This window comes from Enoplosus armatus, chromosome 11 (genome assembly GCF_043641665.1).
Source record: "Enoplosus armatus isolate fEnoArm2 chromosome 11, fEnoArm2.hap1, whole genome shotgun sequence".
Classification (NCBI taxonomy): domain Eukaryota; kingdom Metazoa; phylum Chordata; class Actinopteri; order Centrarchiformes; family Enoplosidae; genus Enoplosus; species Enoplosus armatus.
Window position 1 is genome coordinate 3,437,089 of NC_092190.1, and position 18,644 is coordinate 3,455,732.

The window sequence follows — 18,644 nt, forward strand, 5'->3', positions numbered from 1 at the left end:
ATCTTGTTTTTTGGAGCCAGAAGTGACCATATTTGGACGAGAGGGTAGAGAAGTCGAGGACACCTGGGTGCAGCTGGCTCCTGGCTACGCTGTGTGAAGCAGCTGCTAACAAAGTTAGCTTGTAAATGTACTTACTGGAAAAAAACAGCCGACTCCTAGAGTGTCGTTTTGTACAACTGACTGCCTCTATCCTGATTGACAGGTCGCCATGGTAGCGACTTGTGTTTAAATCAAGTGAGACGGGAGAGTCATTTTCTCATAGACTTCTATACAATCGGACTTCTTTTTGCAATCATTGTTGTCGCCCCCTGTTGGCCATTAGACAGAATGCAGGTTTAAGGCACCTTACTGTCACTGAATTCACATTTTTTCAGCCAGAATAAGTGATTGAAGTGCAGCAGCAGTTTCTACTGAACATCCCACTCAACGCATTGTGTAATCACTCTGCTCCGGAGAGAACATCCCATTCTGCTTCATTCAGCTTTCCAGCTTTGCATCCTTCGAGGGAAGTACTAAGTTTAACACACAAACATTTAAACTGATGTAGTTGTTCAGTCAAAATCCCTTTGAATAAAACATAATCTCATTATACATTCATATTTTCCAGATTTGGATGGCGCTGTCATCCAAATCTTGCATGGATGAGTCATAGAGATTCAGAAGGGCGAGCCACATGAATTTAAGCTAAATATTAAGCCTGAAAAAGTTTCCACGAGAACATGAAGTCATTTGAGTCTCAGTACATTTATTTCTTATGTTTCTGAGGAATATCAACCTGTTTTAAGAACGTTCATGAATCAACTAACGAATCTCATTCCACAGCAAATCTTCTCAGTGAGCATTGTTGTAACTGTAATACTTTTTGCAACTTTTCTGCTGCTTCTTTCTCTTATTTTGTTTTAGAAAAAGAGGCTGAGACTCAACTTGTTCATTAAAATCCCTGAAATCAGTTCTTCTCAGCCGGTTAAACTTGCAGAACCACAGTCGGTCTCTCTTTACTGGCAAAACACATCATCATTTCCTGTGCCACGCAGTTTCCATGACAGCATAGGGAAATCTGCACTATAAAGGTTTAAAGAGTTTCACTGTTTTTTTCTGTGTTTTAATGAAATTTGCTCAGTTCAGAGGCTTTGTGCTCACCAGCGTTTTGTGAATTTCAAGTGTCTGAGGCTCTCTGTGTAACTGTGTGAGATATTGTAGGATGTTCCCGACTCACTGCATGATGCCATGGATGGTGTTGACAGTCCTGAGCCTCATCCTGCCTGTGTGGAGTGGTGAGTATACTGTTTCTAATGTGATGATGATGATGATGATGTTCAGTACATGGATTGGTGACACTTTTTGACCTGTCCAGTGTTAATACTCAACTATCAGATTCCAAAAGATGCATTTTTGACCATTTTGCTGGACCTCTGTAGGCTCTCGCAACCAAAACCACGAGTTTGCACTTTAGCAACCGTTCCTCATTTATAGCAAGATTTCACAAATAAGACGTAATGACTGGACTCGTTGTTTGACATCGTTAGAAAAACACATTCTGTGACAGCACTGTACAAACACTACTGTCATACTGATGTGTTCTGTGCTGATGGACCAGTTAACTGATTTTACTGATGTTGCTTTAATAAGGAACTGAATAAAATACCATGCAGAGTGCTAAGCGTTACAAATGATGAACAGTACACTAATACTGTAGTTTTGCTACAAGGACAGTACAACATGATTAGATGAGAAGATTGATACCAATATGTGCAGTGAATATGTAGCTGGAGCCAGTTAGCTTAGCACAAAGAAAGCAAATAAGCATTTTTTTCCAAAATGTTGAATTATTCCTTTAAGCCTCTTCATCTGAAGGGTGGAAATTATGGTAAAAAGTTCTTATGAAACTTTTCCACCTTATGAAAGTGCTTTTCAGCAAAATACAAAAGGCAGCAGCGCTGTTGACTCAGTTTAAGATGATCATTTTTCCTTACTGACGGTCCTGTGGTGGCCGTGGTAAAACTGTCAGCCTGTAGCACTGGAACCTGAAAGAACTGCAGTTCAATGGCTGTGTGTGTCACAGACCAGTGTTTAATGCTGTGATAACTTTCAGAAACAAGTAGTTAAAGAAATTACATTTTGAAATAATGGTTAAAAATGTCTAGATTTTGAGGTGTTGGCTTGTTTGCGGTCTTGAATGGGAGGGTTGATATGAGTTTTTTTCCCTGTGTTCAGTGGAAAGACTAGATGGAAAGTGTTGGTTGGCTTCTTCGCTAGCCAGCCGCAGGTTAACCCACATTAAGGACTCACCTGGTTTTGTGTAGCGTTGTGTGTTAAACCTGCAGCTTCACTGGGAAGACAAGACGTCTGCAGAACTGTTTGTGCGCTGTCAAACCACAAAGTTTTTAAAAAAATGTTATGTCCCCATGTGTGGAGGTGGACAGTTTCTGAATGTGACCTATGACAGAGCTGAATTATAAAAAGTAATGCAACAAGTGAATGAAATTAATTACTTCTACTGATGAGATATTGGTAAATGAATGAAATGACATTTTTAATTATGTAAGAATTAGTTGATTCATTTTCCAAGTAGCTGTCAAAAACACATCAGTCAGTGAACATTTTCCATTTTCCACTTCTGCTTGTAAACTTCGAAGGCGGCTGGTAAAAATCTGTAGCGTGCTCCTTCGCAGCTGCAGCTGTTTGTTCTCCCGTCAGTTGCTACCTGTAGCTCATCTGCAGAGGTCTTGTCTGTCCTTTGCCTTCTAGATTCAGAGCATAACCATGAGGTCAAAACTCTTGGAAGAAAAAAATGCAACGTCCATTCCTTAACTATCTCCACTTTCTTTCTGCCAGCTGTGGAAGTAATCCAGCCCTATAGAGTGGTGAGCACCAACGGCACGGCTCAGATCCAGTGCTTCATCCATCCTCGACCCTCCTACAACCAGATCCAACCCTCCCAGGACCAAAGCCTGCCGTACCCCTACCCTGACCCCGAGGACCTCCGTGTGACTGTGCTGAGAGGCCTCCACGGCGTCCAGCAACTCTGCTCGTCCATCCTCAACTTCGCAGAGCAGACAGAGACAGATGTGGAGAGAGAGGGAGAGGTGAGTCTGTGGATGGATGGATGGATGGATGGATGGATGTTAACAAATTTCAACGTCAACATAAGAAATAATGTAACGTTCAAGGCCTTGAAAATATTTTCTTCTTACCATAAGAGATAAATAAAACAGAGTTAGAGCAATTCTCCATTAGAGAGATTTTCTTTGTGTTTTTAAAGTTGGAAAAATGGTGATGGTCACATACCTCTGGCAACAATTAGGATTTCCCAACATTTTAATCAGAATCTAATGAAAGTTGTTTGCTTTTCTTGTCAATCAAAACTGATCAAACCACACACACACACACACACACACACACACACACACACACACACAGTTCTGATGAAGCACATTAGCATTTGAGTGTTAACCTTTTAATAAATAACACATAATGATGTTTTCCCCTGAACTTTAATTTTGATTGTTGCTTCTTTGGTCATGAATATACCAAATACTTATACTTAAATACACAAAGTAATAAATAACCCATCTGTGGTCTCCTACTTGTTCTTGAAAATAGTATATTCATGTCATGACTGGAAATCCAAAACTCAGGTTTAATGTGTGTTTTTAGGTGCAGTGCTCTGCTCAGATGAGGGAGGGCGCTGTGGAGGTGACGGTGTCCGGACTGAAAGCCACAGATACCGATGTGTATCGCTGTGGGATAGAGGTCTTCTACCCACCGCCGTACCTGCGGCTCACCGGCAACGGCACACTCATTCACGTGTTGGGTGAGACGCCCACACATGAGCATGCAGACATGTTTACCTACTCAGCCCACACTTCATCTTTCTTTCGCTCTTACTGTCTCCTCATCCACGTCTTTTGTCCACAGGAGGCTCCGACTGTCCTGTGCAGGCTGCTGAGAGACAGATTGCAGACCAGGGCGATGAAGAAGAAGAGGGTGATGAGAGGATGGCACCAGTCAGTGTTCCTGTGGTTGTACTGGTGATACTGGTCATATTTGTCCTCCTCATCATTATCTACCTCCAGGTCCGAGCCTTATTATTTCACTTTTATTCATGTTATGATTGTGACGATTATGTGATTAATAATTGGTAGTAGCAGAATAAATCAGCAAAGGTTTTGTATTGTTGTTATACGCTTCATTGCTATTCTTTCATTTATTTAGTACGAGCGGCAGTTGAAGTCATCACTGGTGCATGCAGCTTGTTTGATGCCCTAGTTAGAATTTGAAATAGCCCTGAAAACGTCACCTGTCACCTGCCACCTCCCTGCAAACACTCAGCTACTAGACACACAGGACATACACACAACCACCAAGTTAAAAATACTTTAACCTGAATACTATATTGTACACGGTCATGATCATACTTGACAGCACAACAGCACTGTGCAGGTCTCTCTCACACTGCAGAAGAAGAATATGGCTGTATCAATAAAGTGTGTTCAATGTAGTTCAATGTACGTGTTGCGGAGACCTGTGCACAGTGGAAAGAAATATTAGTGCACTCATACAATACACTGTTGTACACTAGAAGAGATTGTAGTAGTGCTCAGCTGTAATACCTGTAGTGGTAGCAGCTGAAATAGTAACAGCAGTAATAACAGTAGCAGTAGTAGCTTCGGTGGTATTAGTAGTAACAGTTGCAGTAGTCTACTGTATCTATCAGGGCAAGATTACCAACCAGGCAAAGGCCCAAAAGCCCCATGTTCACTGTAACTTTGTCTGAGGATATGGGAATACGATGAGGGTCTTAATATGGCTGCTGCTCGATTCAGGACTTAAGGAGGGGGTCCTGTGTGTACGTAAATCTACGTTTAAGACAATCTTGATGTGGTGTTTAATCAGATTACCACACAGAAAACCCGGGGCTATGTAATGTGCCTATAACAGGTTAATCCGGCAGCAACAGCTGCAGCAGCAGTAACATTATGTTAATATCTGTCATTGTTTACTGCATTGAAATCTGTGCGTTTTCCACTTGCAGGCTCTCCAGTGTGAACGAGGGAGGAGGGAGTTTATCAGGACGGTACCTGCTGTGCTTCACAAGGAGGATCCTGCTGCTTTTTCATATCAAAACACTGTCTGAAAAACACAGAAATGTGTCTCCCGCACCTCTGAATAGTCACCTTGGGGCCGTCATTGTATCTGCCTAGAAGCATTAGAATACCATTGTTTCTGAAAGGGGGGTTCGAGGAATGTGGGATCAGTATTTGCTGTTTATTAAATACCACTCTTGTTGTGATTGAGGTTCTCTTTTTACAACACCAAAAGGACATTTGGGTGTCTGTGCATTTTACTTATTAAGTATAAATATATTGTTTACGTTGTTGTAAACACAAATTCTATTAAAAAGCTGCAGCTTGGATTGGTTGAGTTGTTGAGGCAGCTGGGTAGCTCCTTGTTTGAAAAACTGAGTGAGGTTTAAGTTGGCTAAACGCAATGCAAATGCTTTGAATCATTATGGCTATAGAAGTTGTTTGCCTGTGAGAGTATTGTATATTCATGTTGGATATTCCCATAAAATAAAGTTTCTCACCTTTAAATTACAGTTGTGTGTAATTCACTATTGTTCTTAAAAACATATGCGACATCATGAATGAACCACACAGATCCATTTTTTGTCATATTTCCTCCAAGAACCAATCAGCCAAGGGCACGTAGAACAAATGCACAATGTCACAAGATAAAGATATCATCCAAAGCGCTGCCTGGTGTTCACATACACACTCACACACCAATGACAGCGAGCTGCCGTGCGAGGTGCTGGTTTAACCATCAGGAGCAATGTGTTGCTCAACGACACTTGGACATGTGGGCAGAATCGACAACCCTGTGATTGTCACCTGACCCGATGATGGCACCAGATGAAGATTCAGTGCCACCAAAGTTACTACAATTCATACTGTGGGGGACATAAATATCTGTACCAAATTTTGTGGCAATACATCCAATGGTTGTTGAGACATTTCACTCAAAACCACGTTACGGTGGGGCTAGAGGAAAAGTCGTAGGCTTCATCCTCAGGGGGACAATAAATGTCACGTACAAAATGTCATGGCAATCCATCCAGTAGCTGTTGAGATGTTTCCGTCTGGACCAAAGCGGCGGACCGACTGACCCCCGCGCTGCTGAAGGTTGGTGTGGCGTAAAACAAACGCAACAAAGCAGGATCAGAGGCCGTCGCTGAACGCGTTTTACTTGACTTGCCTGGTTATAGAAAGAAAACTGCTCTCCTACACGTAAAAAAAAAAGTGTTTTTTGACAGAAGGACAGTGCTTATCTTCTCTCAAAGGCAGAGGAGACCTCAGATGGACCAATCAGAGAACAGAAGCCAGGCTGTTAATGCTGCTTGTGTCTGTGGTTTCTCTTCGTGTCACATACTCATGCACAAAGACTTCACAGAAGCACAAACAGTGAAAAACAGGATGTGGACTAACAGTGCTGACTCTCAAGATACGACAGATCAAATCAAAGGGTTTGTTTTCATTCAAAGAAACCTTGCGCTGATAAAGATAATGAACAGACGCATAGAGCTATACCACAGAAAACAAGCTTCTCTTTTCTAAAAGCTCCCTGAAAATCAGCCTCTTCTAAAGGAAATATTAGCTGCTTTGAATAATAATTTGTGTCAGATGTGGTTGTCTTCAAAAAAGTGTAATTACCTATTTAAAATGGTTTGCTGTAATATCTACTCCTCTATCATTGCAAAGTCCAGAATGTATGTATGTGCAAATATTTGTTATTTCAAAACTTTAACTGCAGGACAAAAGATGTCTCCTACTTCGCTGAAAAGTCCAGTTCTTAATGTTTGTCCACTGGAGGATTCAAGTTTCCCATCACACAAAATCATACTTTTACTATCACACATGTGCTCTTCCAGAACTCAGATTTAACAAAAAGAGGGGTAACAATAGAAACACATCTTTGCGTGGAGGGGGACTTTAAAATGAGCTAATAATAACAGTAATCCAGTAATATTATATATATATATATATACATATTCTTAGATTGTTCAAAATAATGCTGACAGGAGCCAATCTGCCTGTTTAGTGAGCACTTTTACTTTTGTTGGTGATACTTTTACATCAGTAAGGTTTTGACTGCAGGACTTTTATTTGTAGGAGAGTAGTTTTAAATTGTGGTATCGCTACTTCTACTGGAGTAAAGGATCCGAATACTTCTTCCACCACTGATCTTTACCCACCAGGACATTGTTTCTTGAAGGAGCTTTCAGTGCTTTTGACCCCTAGAAACCCAGGTCCATTCACCCCCATTGTATTGGTTTTAGAGGCAGAAGTCTAACAGGTGAATACTGTGATTTTGGTCTAATTACATCCACTGTGTAAAAGTTGTAATCTTGTAGAATAAAACATGAAAGGCAGGCAGCACCCCCAAAAATGACCCAAAATGCAGATAATCCCTGCAGACAAGAACAGTTCAGTGATTTATCGAATAAAATGGTAGCAAGTCAGAACCGACGCAACTGAGCAGACAGGTACAGATAAAGGTTCAGGTGCAGGGTGCAGGTTTCAGAGGCTGGAAGGGCATGACGCTTTATTGACAATCTGGTGAGGAGCAGGTGGAGATGGACTGGTATCAATACTGAAAAGGGGTACTTGGGGAAGTGAGCAGGAAGATGCGGGAGTCAGGTGACCGGGATTGATGGGGAAGGTCCATCCAGTCCAAGAGGGCATCTGGTGGACAGGTGGAGAATGGCATTAAAGCTTAACAGATAATGCAGGGGCCTGGAGAAGTGGGTGACCGAAAACAGTGAAAAAGGTCCTTCAGACTTTCTGGAGCACAAAGTAGCATCTTCAAATCACTTGAACTACAGTTGTTTCTTACATTTTAGAACGTGGACCTATCAAATGTGCAGGAAGTGGTCATGATTTATCGCATGACGAGTGTTTGCTGCAGGAAAATGTGCCACCCACAGAAACTACAGAAACATCCGTCTGAGTCAAAGTTTATAACTGGAGAGAGGGTGGAGGCATGACTGCATTGAAGTAACACACACAATCTGATTAGACCAGCGTCAGGGCCAACCTCAAAATGTCCTCGTTCCTCAATTAGTAAATTAGTAATAGAGCGCTCAGCATCAGAATGAGGTGTTTGTGACGGTGATGTTGGCTAACGTTGGTGTCTTCGTACTGTGACGGGTTCATCTAGTTTTCGCCTCAGCGCGAGAAGGAGCTGAGATGACAGCGTGCAGCTTCAACCTCTTCGTCATCTTCACAGTTTATCTGAGCCTCATCTTCCACCCAAGCCATGGTAGGACTCTCCATTTCTCCATCTACTGTCTATAGGGATTTATATAGTTGTTGTTTTTCATTTCAAACTTTGAATTCTCATTTGTTGTATTATAATAACAACGATATGACCAATACTAATAATTCACCTAATGATCCACGGCTGATCAACCGACGTTTCCACATTTCTTGTTGTTAAAAGAATTTGCGGTCATTTGTATTTCTGACACCCAGCAGCCTCAGTCAGCATATTAACAAACTGAATAAAGAACCATTCTTCACTCCACAAAGGAAAACATTCACCTCTCCTCGATTACTTAAACCGGCCGGTTTCACTTCGCAAATTAAATCTGAGATGATTCTCTGATGAAAATGAACAAACAAAAGAAAATGCAGTTGGGTGTTAATGTTTAAGCGTTTTTACACGAGTAGTTTCCTTTCAATTCATCAGGTTTCGAGGTGATTCAGCCGCACAATCGGACTGTAAACCCAGACGGGATAGCCTCGATCAGCTGTGAACACACCGCAAACGCCAGCTCTGTCGAAGATGTTCGACTCAACAGCATATCAGAGTACGTGTCCCGCTGTCATTACATGAGTGGTATTTGTGTGACGGTAAGATGCTGAGTTGTGAAATACACAAATTAAGGGAGTTGCAGGCTGCCTCTTATTGTATTTGTCCTCAATTTCAACTTCTCTGCGTCCATTTTCTCCGTTATCAGTGTCTGTGATCCTCATTTCATTGTCCGTTCCCTGGTAAACATATAACAGAAATAGTAACTGTTAATGTCCTCAGCTGCAGCATGAAATGCTTTCACAGTCCTAATAAGAGTCCAAGTAGATAGATAGAATATATCTTTGTCTACTCTCAGGACAGACAAACCTAGAATGCTCTGCCAGAAGGGGATGAAAAACTGTAGGAACATCATCATGCATCAGAAGAATCCCAACAAGTGGCTTTTCATCTTGCTCAACATTGGACCGAAGGACATGGACAGTAGATACCAGTGTGAGTTCACAGTGAAAAAAGGTGTCCTGGATTACACCGAGAAAGGGACACCAACCACACTCCTGCCAGGTATGTTTAACCCTTTGGAAGATTTGTAGTGGCTCTTTAAATACAAGTGAAGAAATATAGTGAAATACGATACACGTGGTTATATGTATCTCCTTTAATGTTCTATATACAGTTTCTGTGTCTTAATTGAATGAAAAGCCCAGTAAAAAGATAGATATTTAAACTGAAACCTAGTTTTCTGGGGCTTAAATAAGCATTTGTGTTTTATTTTGAACATCAACTCACTCACTATAAAGTTTGTGTTTATACTGAGCGTAAACGCTCTATCGGTCAAACACATCGACACTGTATTTGTGTGCAACCCAGTAGAGTAGAGTACAAACAGGAAATATGTTTCATTAGGTCAAAAGGAAGCAGCCTGTGCACCACCTCCTCCTCCTCCTCCTCCTCCTCCTCCACCTCCTCGGTCTCATCACCTCAGGTGGAGTCTGATTGGCCTGCTGGCTGTGACGTTCCTGTACAGCTGCGTCATCACCTCCTTCTACATCAGGCTGAGGGTGACTATCTGTCCGTCTGACTTGTTGTCTGTCCGACCGTCTCCCTCACTTCTCGTGTGATCCTGGTATCTGTTTGTGCGGTGGTCTCTGTATAACTGTCTCGCCCTGAAGCGTTTTCATTACATTAATAAACAACAACTATAAAACAACTGAATGAAAAGCACCAGATGAATTCAAGACTTACATGTCAGGAAATGAGGATGGCTGCGGTGTTGTGCAGCACAAAATATTAACTAACTGAATCCTGCACTCAATCGCCTCTGGTCTAGTCTGGAGACTACCGGGGTCACTTCATGGTCTTTTCAAACTGAATCATCAAGGCAAAAGGGCCTGACCCCTCCTGCAGTTCACCATAAAGCAACTGCTCCCCACAGATGTCCCTGCACACACACACACACACACACACACACACACACACACACACACACACACACACACACACAAGTGGCCATTGTGACAGCGGCAGTTTTCTAATTTCAGGCTGAAAGAAAGGGTTAATAAAGTGATTTATTTAGAACTTTGCCGTGACCCCACATCAGAGGTACAGGAGCAGCATCCGTCTGTATCATTGCCTGTTGGGAATAAAGGCTTGTTTTCACTCACATGATTAAGAAAAGAAAAAGAAAATGAAATGATACTTTTCTGTTTCTGTGTTTCAGTGCTGCAACGGAGATCCCGAGAACTCCACCTATGTAGAGATGAGGAAGGTTCCTCTGCCCAGGAATCAACGTTTCGACGTTTATTGTGGGTAGCCGATTCATCTTTCCTCACCCGTGGCCTCACGCCGACTGTGATGACAGGGGAAACACGGACATCCCTCTTTTTCTACATGAGGCGAAAACCGCTGTAGGCCTACTACTGCAGATAAACAGCAGGGTGAGACAAAGACTGTCTGCTGCTGAACATCGGTTTGTCTTCACACTTGTACTCAATGACATTATCCATTATATAGGATATATATGTACAATTAATTATCAATCTTGACCTTTTTCAATCAATGCGTTCAAAACATCCAACTTAATGGAAGCTATATAATGCTTGCACCGAGTGATTCCGTGTATATCTTTAAAAAAAACATTCATTTTGATTCGAGGGTTTCGATCTGGTTTGCATCCCTGACTGCTTCTCAAATAATTACGTTTGATTTCTCAGAGTATCTCAGAGAGCTTTTCAAAGACTCTTCACTGAACACAGGTGAACAAAATGTGTCCAGAACAGCAGAGAGACAATAGAGAGAAGCTCTGGCAGCTATTGTGACCGAGCTAATGGTTAGCTTGACAGATACAGCAATTCACTATTAGCCCTGCAAGTAGTCACTGTCACCAAGCCTCTGGCCACCACCTATCTTGCGTGGGCAAGCGAATATCAAACAAACACATACAGTAATAAAAAACTAACAGCAGGGAAAGAGAGAACACGAGGATAACCAGACAGGGAAGGGAAGAGAAATCACCTGAATGGAAAACTCTTCTGCTAACTAACTGCCCTCTGCCAACAAAAGGAACTCAAGTCCATATCAAGTGTATTTAATGTACTTTAGTTGATACTGTATGATTTGCACTGCTTTTTGTTTGGTTAACCACAGTGTTCATGCACTCGCACATTACAATGTTATTACTATTATTAATGTTTTTCTTTATTATCATACACTTTTACTGGCAAAGGGCACGGCGGGAGAGGGCTTGATCCACGCCTATTACTTGTGCCTTGGTGGACAGGCCTCCTCCTGAATTGGAGGTGTTTAAAGGTGGTGAAAGAGGGAGGAGAGCTGCGACTGGACCACCCAACTCTGGATTTGTCCAAAAGTGGTTCTTCCCTTGAATATCACTGAATAAAACAGTGAGAGAAAGGAGGATAATAAGTTAATACGTGGACTCTCCAGCCACCTCCCTCTCTGCTGCTGTTAGTGGTGATTGTATTCACCATCACATGTATCAGCTATTCTGTCTGTTTTGTCTTCACGTCTATTTAAGGTCTCTTTTATGTCTCCTTTTATTTTGTCACATTTCATCTTATCAATAAAAAGACAAAGGAGGAACCTGTCCAAAACTATCCTTCCTAACTTAAAGCTAAAAAATGTGAAACATGTAGACATGACAGTCGTGTAGCTGAAATGACACAGATTTGAGGCCCACAACAGCAAATGCACACATTTCCAGTCCTCGTGTCCTTGTCCATGGTTTGGATAAGAGCATCATCTACTGTCTCCCATATGGTACAACGGCAGCAGCAGGTTGCACTGTGGATGTAATACTGATAATGAACAACAGAGGGAGACATACAAGAACGTCACATATTGTGAAGATACAGGACAACATCAGCGGCCACTTGATTTGATTTGAGGATTTTGAACTTTTCAGTCAACATCTATTTGAACACATATGACAACATGTTGTTGACCAACCCTGATTTAAGTCACCTCTTCTCACCTCTTTCCAGCTCTGTGTCAGCCTCACAGGATTCAGGTACAGTGGCAGTGTTTAAAGAATAACAGGAAGTTTTAAAGGATATGTCATAGGATTTAGACAGGAGGTAGAAGAGAGCATTCAGGTCATATATTCTGAAAATTAAAAAGTCCAAGGTTTCCTAACCTGCGAGGTAAGGATATTAAAACACACAAAAACGAATTAAGAAAAAGGAAATAAAGCACAATACTCCCAATACTACAACACATACTCTTATTTGTAGTAAAAAATGAGACTTTCAGGGTAATATAAGCTCCTGGTCTGTACTCACAATCATACACTCTCAGCAGCAGGAATTATTCCCAGTATAGACAAACACAGATAACTCTCTCACACAGAGGATGAACAACAAAAGCATCCTGTGATCGTCTGTCTGAAGGCCCGTGAGGCATGTTGGTGAGGGTGTGGAGCTGTTTGAAGCGAAAAACAAGAGCATCTCGTGTCTTTTGTTTGGGTGGAAACATTCCATCGTCCACTTCAACACCCATCCACACACACACACACAAGCAAAGACGGCGATCAGATGAGAAAGTCGGTTTTCTCAATATCATGATTTTTATTATATACACCCCAGCAGAAATACAGAGGTCCAGACCTCGAATGATATTTTTTATTTTCTCCAATATTTTAATTTTATTTGTGTCAACAAATATTGGACGTCTGGTTTGCTCAAGCGTAGCCATTAAAACAGGCAGATAAACTGAAACAAATGAAGAAAATGAAAAATACAGAAAAACTAGCAAAACAAAAACAACAAGAAAAATAAACCTCAAACCCTAGACACTAAAAATGAGGCACTCTGTGAATGTATCAGGACTAACAAAAAAACTGTGAAGGTTGATCACTTCCCAAGTAACACAAGAAGGGATCCCAAGTTTCAGCACAAGTGCTCTGTCATACCTGTTATACTACCTCTAACGCTTTATTAATTTGATGTGGCCTCTCATGCACCCATTCACACACACACTCACACACTGATGGCCGGCAAAGTGACCTTGCAAGACACTGGCCTGCCCGTTGGGAGAAACTTGGGGTTCAGTGTCTCGCTCAAGGACACTTTGACATGTGGACAGAAGGAGCCAGGGACCACACTGCCAACTTTCTAATTGATGGACGACCCGCTTTACCCCCTAAGCACAGCTGCCCCCCCCCCCCTCCAATACGAAGCAGGAATTAGTACTAAAAAGACTGCGAGTTTGGAAGATACCCACTTGATTTGGCTAAATTGGCCTTCTGAAGTCTCATGTTAGCTTTGGAACGCATTTTCACACAGAAGGTGGACTGTGGATTTTGTCCCCCATCTTTTGCAGCATAGTCACTCATTTAAGTACTCTTGTCAGGGCCAGAATGTACAATAGGAACGAGTGCAGCAACCATTATCTCTTTTAATGTACATAAGGCATGTGAGTATATTACATATGGACTTAAAAAGATCTGAAGTGATTGTTTGAAACAAACACTGGTAATGTACCTTTGCAACGCCGCATCATATTAAATGAGTTTGTTTTTATGGTTTTGCTGCTGCGTTTTTTTTGTCTCTCATTACTTTGCACATCCAATAAATGTTCATTCAGTCATTTCACGACAATTTTGTGTTTATCCCTCAGATATCAGATAGATAATGGCAAAGGGCTGCTAAAGGAGACGGTATCCTGTAAACAGTAGAAAGAATGCAGGTGATAAGAGTTTGGGCTTGTTGAAGGATTTTACAATATTAATAAATACATTACTATATATTGTGCACGATTAAGGCATCTATCAGAATGAAGAATGCCATTATGGAGAGTTTAGACTTACATGAACTACAAGAAAAACATTAAGTTCACTAAGTAATGTGTTTAGTTGTTGGTTGCATCCGAGGTTGCATCATGTGCTGGTGTGTGGGTTTTACGTCATATGTTTACTTTGAAAGATGGGTGTTTTTCTTAACACCTCTGATTGGAATGATCCCTCTGAGATTAGAGTTTGCAATCATCTGACATTATTACGAGAAGGTGTGAATCCTTGACGAGAGCGATTCATAAGAGAGCTTCAACTATATGTGGATGTTTGTTTCGTTAAGCGAATCCAGTCTCATGGGCTTGGGTCAGTCAGGTAGAAAGTGTGTGTGTGTGTGTGTGTGTGTGTGTGTGTGTGTGTGTGTGAGAGAGAGGGAGAGAGATGGAGAGAACAGCATATCACAGGTTGCTATTTTGTTAGCATAACACATTTACAGTATAATGACATTTTCTACCTCAATCTCTTTGTATGGCAACAGCATGGTCTGGTCGGTGCTCTCTCCATGAAACCAACATTTCCTTCCTTTTTTTTTCAAAATAAAAGACCCCTCTGTGCCTTAGCAGTCCCCAAAGTTGAATCAGGACAGGTCAAATGATCCCAAGACTGGCTGATACTGCAGCCATGAATCCTTGGCTATGTATTGTTTTATTTTGTGCGTTCTATGTACTCTGTGTGGCGAAACAGTTGCCTGGGAAAGTTCACCAATTTACTTCACCATTTTGGTGCAGTGTAAACATAAAGCAGACTATAATGCAGTACAGTCATTAAGCATGACATAAATAGTCAGAGACTTTCTATATATAAATATCTATATTTCTTATCTTGTGACACGAGACAATGTAAGGTAACACAATATTATCTTTGATCCACAGTACATCAAATTATATTAAATGGTTAACTCGGATCCATATCGAGCCACTGGCAAGTTGGAAGAGAGAGTGCGACTTCAAGGGGCTCAGAAAAAGAAACAAACACTTCACGTGGCACATGGTTTTATAAACAGTGGATAAATTAGTTTTCATCCATATTGTGGGAAAACACGTGTCACTGACTAAACTGTGGGAAGCCACCAAGTTTACTGAAAGAAAAGGGCCTTGAGGATGACAGCAAGTACGCAACTATGGACGGTCATCTGGTGACATTAGTAGTTTGCCTCTTGCTGTTTTTCGGACTTTTGGACTCTGCCTCGGGAAACTAATTCATTCACGGATCCATTGTTATAAACCATGTATATCATCATGGGGAACGTAAGATCGCTCCCCAACAAGATGGACGAGCTAACGGCGCTAACCCGGCAACAGAGGGAGTATCGTGAGTGTAGTCTCATGTGCTTCACCGAGACGTGGCTGAATGTACTTTCCCCGTACTCAAACGCAACCCTGGATGACTTTCATCGCATTCAGGCCGACAGGAAAGCTGCGGAGAGCGGTAAGAAGAAGCAGCGCTGCACCAGAGACATTGAGCTGCTAGCTATTGGTATTCGGCCATACTACCTCCCGAGGAAGTTCTCACATGTTATTGCTGTAACTGTGTACATCCCTCCATCGGTCAATGCTGCTGCCGCCTGCGAGCTCATCCACACTGTCGTCTCTCAGCTACAGACTCGACACCCCCAAGCCCTCCTCCTCATCTCCGGTGACTTCAATCACGCTTCCCTGTCTGCTACTCTCCCCACCTTCACCCAATATGTGATATGCCACACCAGGCACAATAAAACTCTGGAAGTTGGAGGGAGCGGGAGTGGACCGTCACCTGGCTTCATGGACAATCGACTACCTCACCAACAGACCACAGTATGTGAGGCTCCGGGACTGTGTGTCTGATGTGGTGGTCTGCAGCATGGGGGCCCCCCCAGGGTACGGTTCTCTCTCCATTCCTCTTCACCCTCTACACATCCGACTTCAGACACAACACTGTCAATTGTCACATCCAGAAGTTCTCTGACGACACTGCCATCGTTGGATGTGTGTCTGAGGGGAACGACCTGGGATACAGGGAGGTCATCAGCGACTTTGTCAGCTGGTGTGAGCGCAACCAGCTTCACATCAACACCAGCAAGATGAAGGAGATGATGATCGATTTCAGGAGGAAGTCATCCAGCATCACACCGGTGAACATCCAGGGTTTGGACATTGAGGTGGTGGAGAACTACAAATTCCTGGGTGTTCTCCTGAACAATAAACTGGACTGGTCTAACCACACTCAGGCCCTGTACAAGAAGGGCCAAAGCCGCCTCCACCTGCTGAGGAGGCTGAGGTCCTTCGGTGTGTGCAGGAAACTGCTCCAGACTTTTTATGACACTGTGGTAGCTTCGGCTATCTTCTATGCTGTGGTTTGCTGGGGCGAGCCGGCTCTTTTCTGGACTGTCTGCTGGACTCCATTGAGGAGGCGGGGGAGAGGAGGATGTTAGCCAAGCTGACATCCATCATGGACAACACCTCTCACCCCCTGCACGAGACTGTGGGGGCCCTGAACAGCTCCTTCAGCAGCAGACTGTTACACCCACGGTGTAAGAAGGAGCGCTACCGCAGGTCGTTCATTCCGACTGCTATAAGACTGTTTAACAGCACTACATAATTCTGTACATAAATCTTCACATCTGTACATATTTATATTCCCTGTGTATATATCTATTTTTGTTCCCCATATTTTTTATATCTGTATTTATTATATGTATGTATATTGATTTTTTAAAAATACTTCTGTTGTAGGTGCTTCTGCACCTTTCTGTCTTTGCTGCTGTGACTTGTAAATTTCCCCGCTGTGGGATGAATAAAGTCTAAGTCTAAGTCTAAGTTTATATGTGAGCTCCTTGTGGAAATAGTTAGGGATTCCATGTCCAGTCCACCCAAACTTCCCCCGAGTCGCATGTGGTGGCACATCTTCCTGCTGAGTTCCTGCTTTTTCCACTGCTCAACAATATGCCCAGTCAGGGTCAGCAGTTATCCACCCCTGCTGAACACAGCCTGGGCTCTTTTCCCCCTTCCTGCGCCCCCTACCCTATGCAGCTAGCAGTCCTTAGCTGACTCTGCCCAGACTGAGAGTTCCCAGTGAACACGGTCGGACTGGGACCAGACACGGCCTCCGAGACCAACGGAGGCCAGTTTAATGTGAGGGAATACAGTAGCGAGGTGGTTTTCTTGCCAGGTTTGGCTCCTGGCACCCCAGGGCTGAGTAGGACCACTAGCTGCACAACTAACCGGGCTAACTAGCTAACAGCAGCTACAGTTAGCAGCAGTTAGAGGTTAGTTTAGCAACAAGTAAAGCTCTCTGTCCATCAGTAAACGCCATAAATCACTTTGGTACTGTACTCAGTGTCATCCACCTGGCCTCCGTTGGTATCGGAGGCTGTGTTTGGTCCCGGTCCAGCCATGTTCACTGGGAGACTGCGGAGCCAGGTTCTGTTGCCCGCTCGCCTGGTTCAGGTTGTGGTGCCCATTCTGGGGCTGCTCCCCACAGGGTCCTCCCCTGCCCTGGGACTCAAAACCTCCTCCCGGTGGAACAAAACCCCCTATGCTAGTGGTGTAAACAACACCAACAGTCTGAACTCCCAGTCTGGGCAGAGTCAGCTAATAGGACTGCTAGCTGCACAACTAACCGAGTGAGGTTAACTAGCTAACGGCAGCCACAATTAGTGGTTACTTTAGCAACAAATAAAACCTTCTGTCCATCAGGAAGCTGCTGGAGGACATCAGAGGGAAAACCAGAAAATATTTTCTCCATAAAATATGATCCTCTTTGATCCGGTAGTGATAGTGAAAAGTTCGAGAATGCGTTTCTTTGGATGCAAAATTAGTTTACAACCCCGAGTGCAGGATGAGTCATCAACATTTCTTTTTACCCTTTCCAGGAAGAAAACCTACAAAACTACTTTTTTTGTCATTGTTGGGTCAGATACTGGTGGAAAGGCGACATATAGAGCAAGACCTATCATATGAAAACAATTAAATATTGATTCTGACTTGATGGGGACTTCAAGTGTCATATACCAAAATAATCAACTTTAATTGTAGCATAATAGATACCATGTGTAGGTTACTTGGCCTTGTGCTATTGTGCACTCATGTCCTTCAGACATGACCTGGGAGAGGGTCCTTCTGTAACCCTCTTCCAGGTCATGTCTGAAGGACCAATCCAGGTCGAAGCTCATCCACCAAAATCCAGCAATCCACTGTGTCAAATGTTGAACCCAATCCCAAAATCTTTTTAGTGTCACTGTTGATCCTCAGGTAAAGACGCAAGAACAGTTTCTCTACACAGGCCATCACTATGATGAACAGTTAATACAGTGATATAGTGTCAATAACCCTGTAACACTAAAACAGCCACGAACGTACAAGTGATTTACAGTTTAAAATACACACTGTGCTCTAACATCTACGTGTCATCCGTCTATAAATCCTGCACCCTGTAGCAATATACTGAATATAGATATGTATACATGCATATACTGTATATAACCAGTAATGTAGTACTTTACCCATTGTATTTGTATTTGTTTCCAATCTACAGAACATTTGTACAG

At 42.6% G+C, this 18,644-nt stretch overlaps 1 protein-coding gene across 1 annotated transcript; it reads left to right on the top strand.

Moving 5' to 3' along the window:
• Positions 1 to 1,201: 1,201 nt before the first annotated feature.
• Positions 1,202 to 5,137, top strand: cd28 (CD28 molecule). Its single transcript, XM_070914962.1, has 5 exons — positions 1,202 to 1,274; positions 2,836 to 3,086; positions 3,658 to 3,814; positions 3,919 to 4,076; positions 5,036 to 5,137. Exons 1-5 carry the CDS (start codon positions 1,202 to 1,204, stop codon positions 5,135 to 5,137), a joined length of 741 nt encoding a protein of 246 aa, XP_070771063.1.
• The last annotated feature ends 13,507 nt before the right edge of the window (positions 5,138 to 18,644 follow it).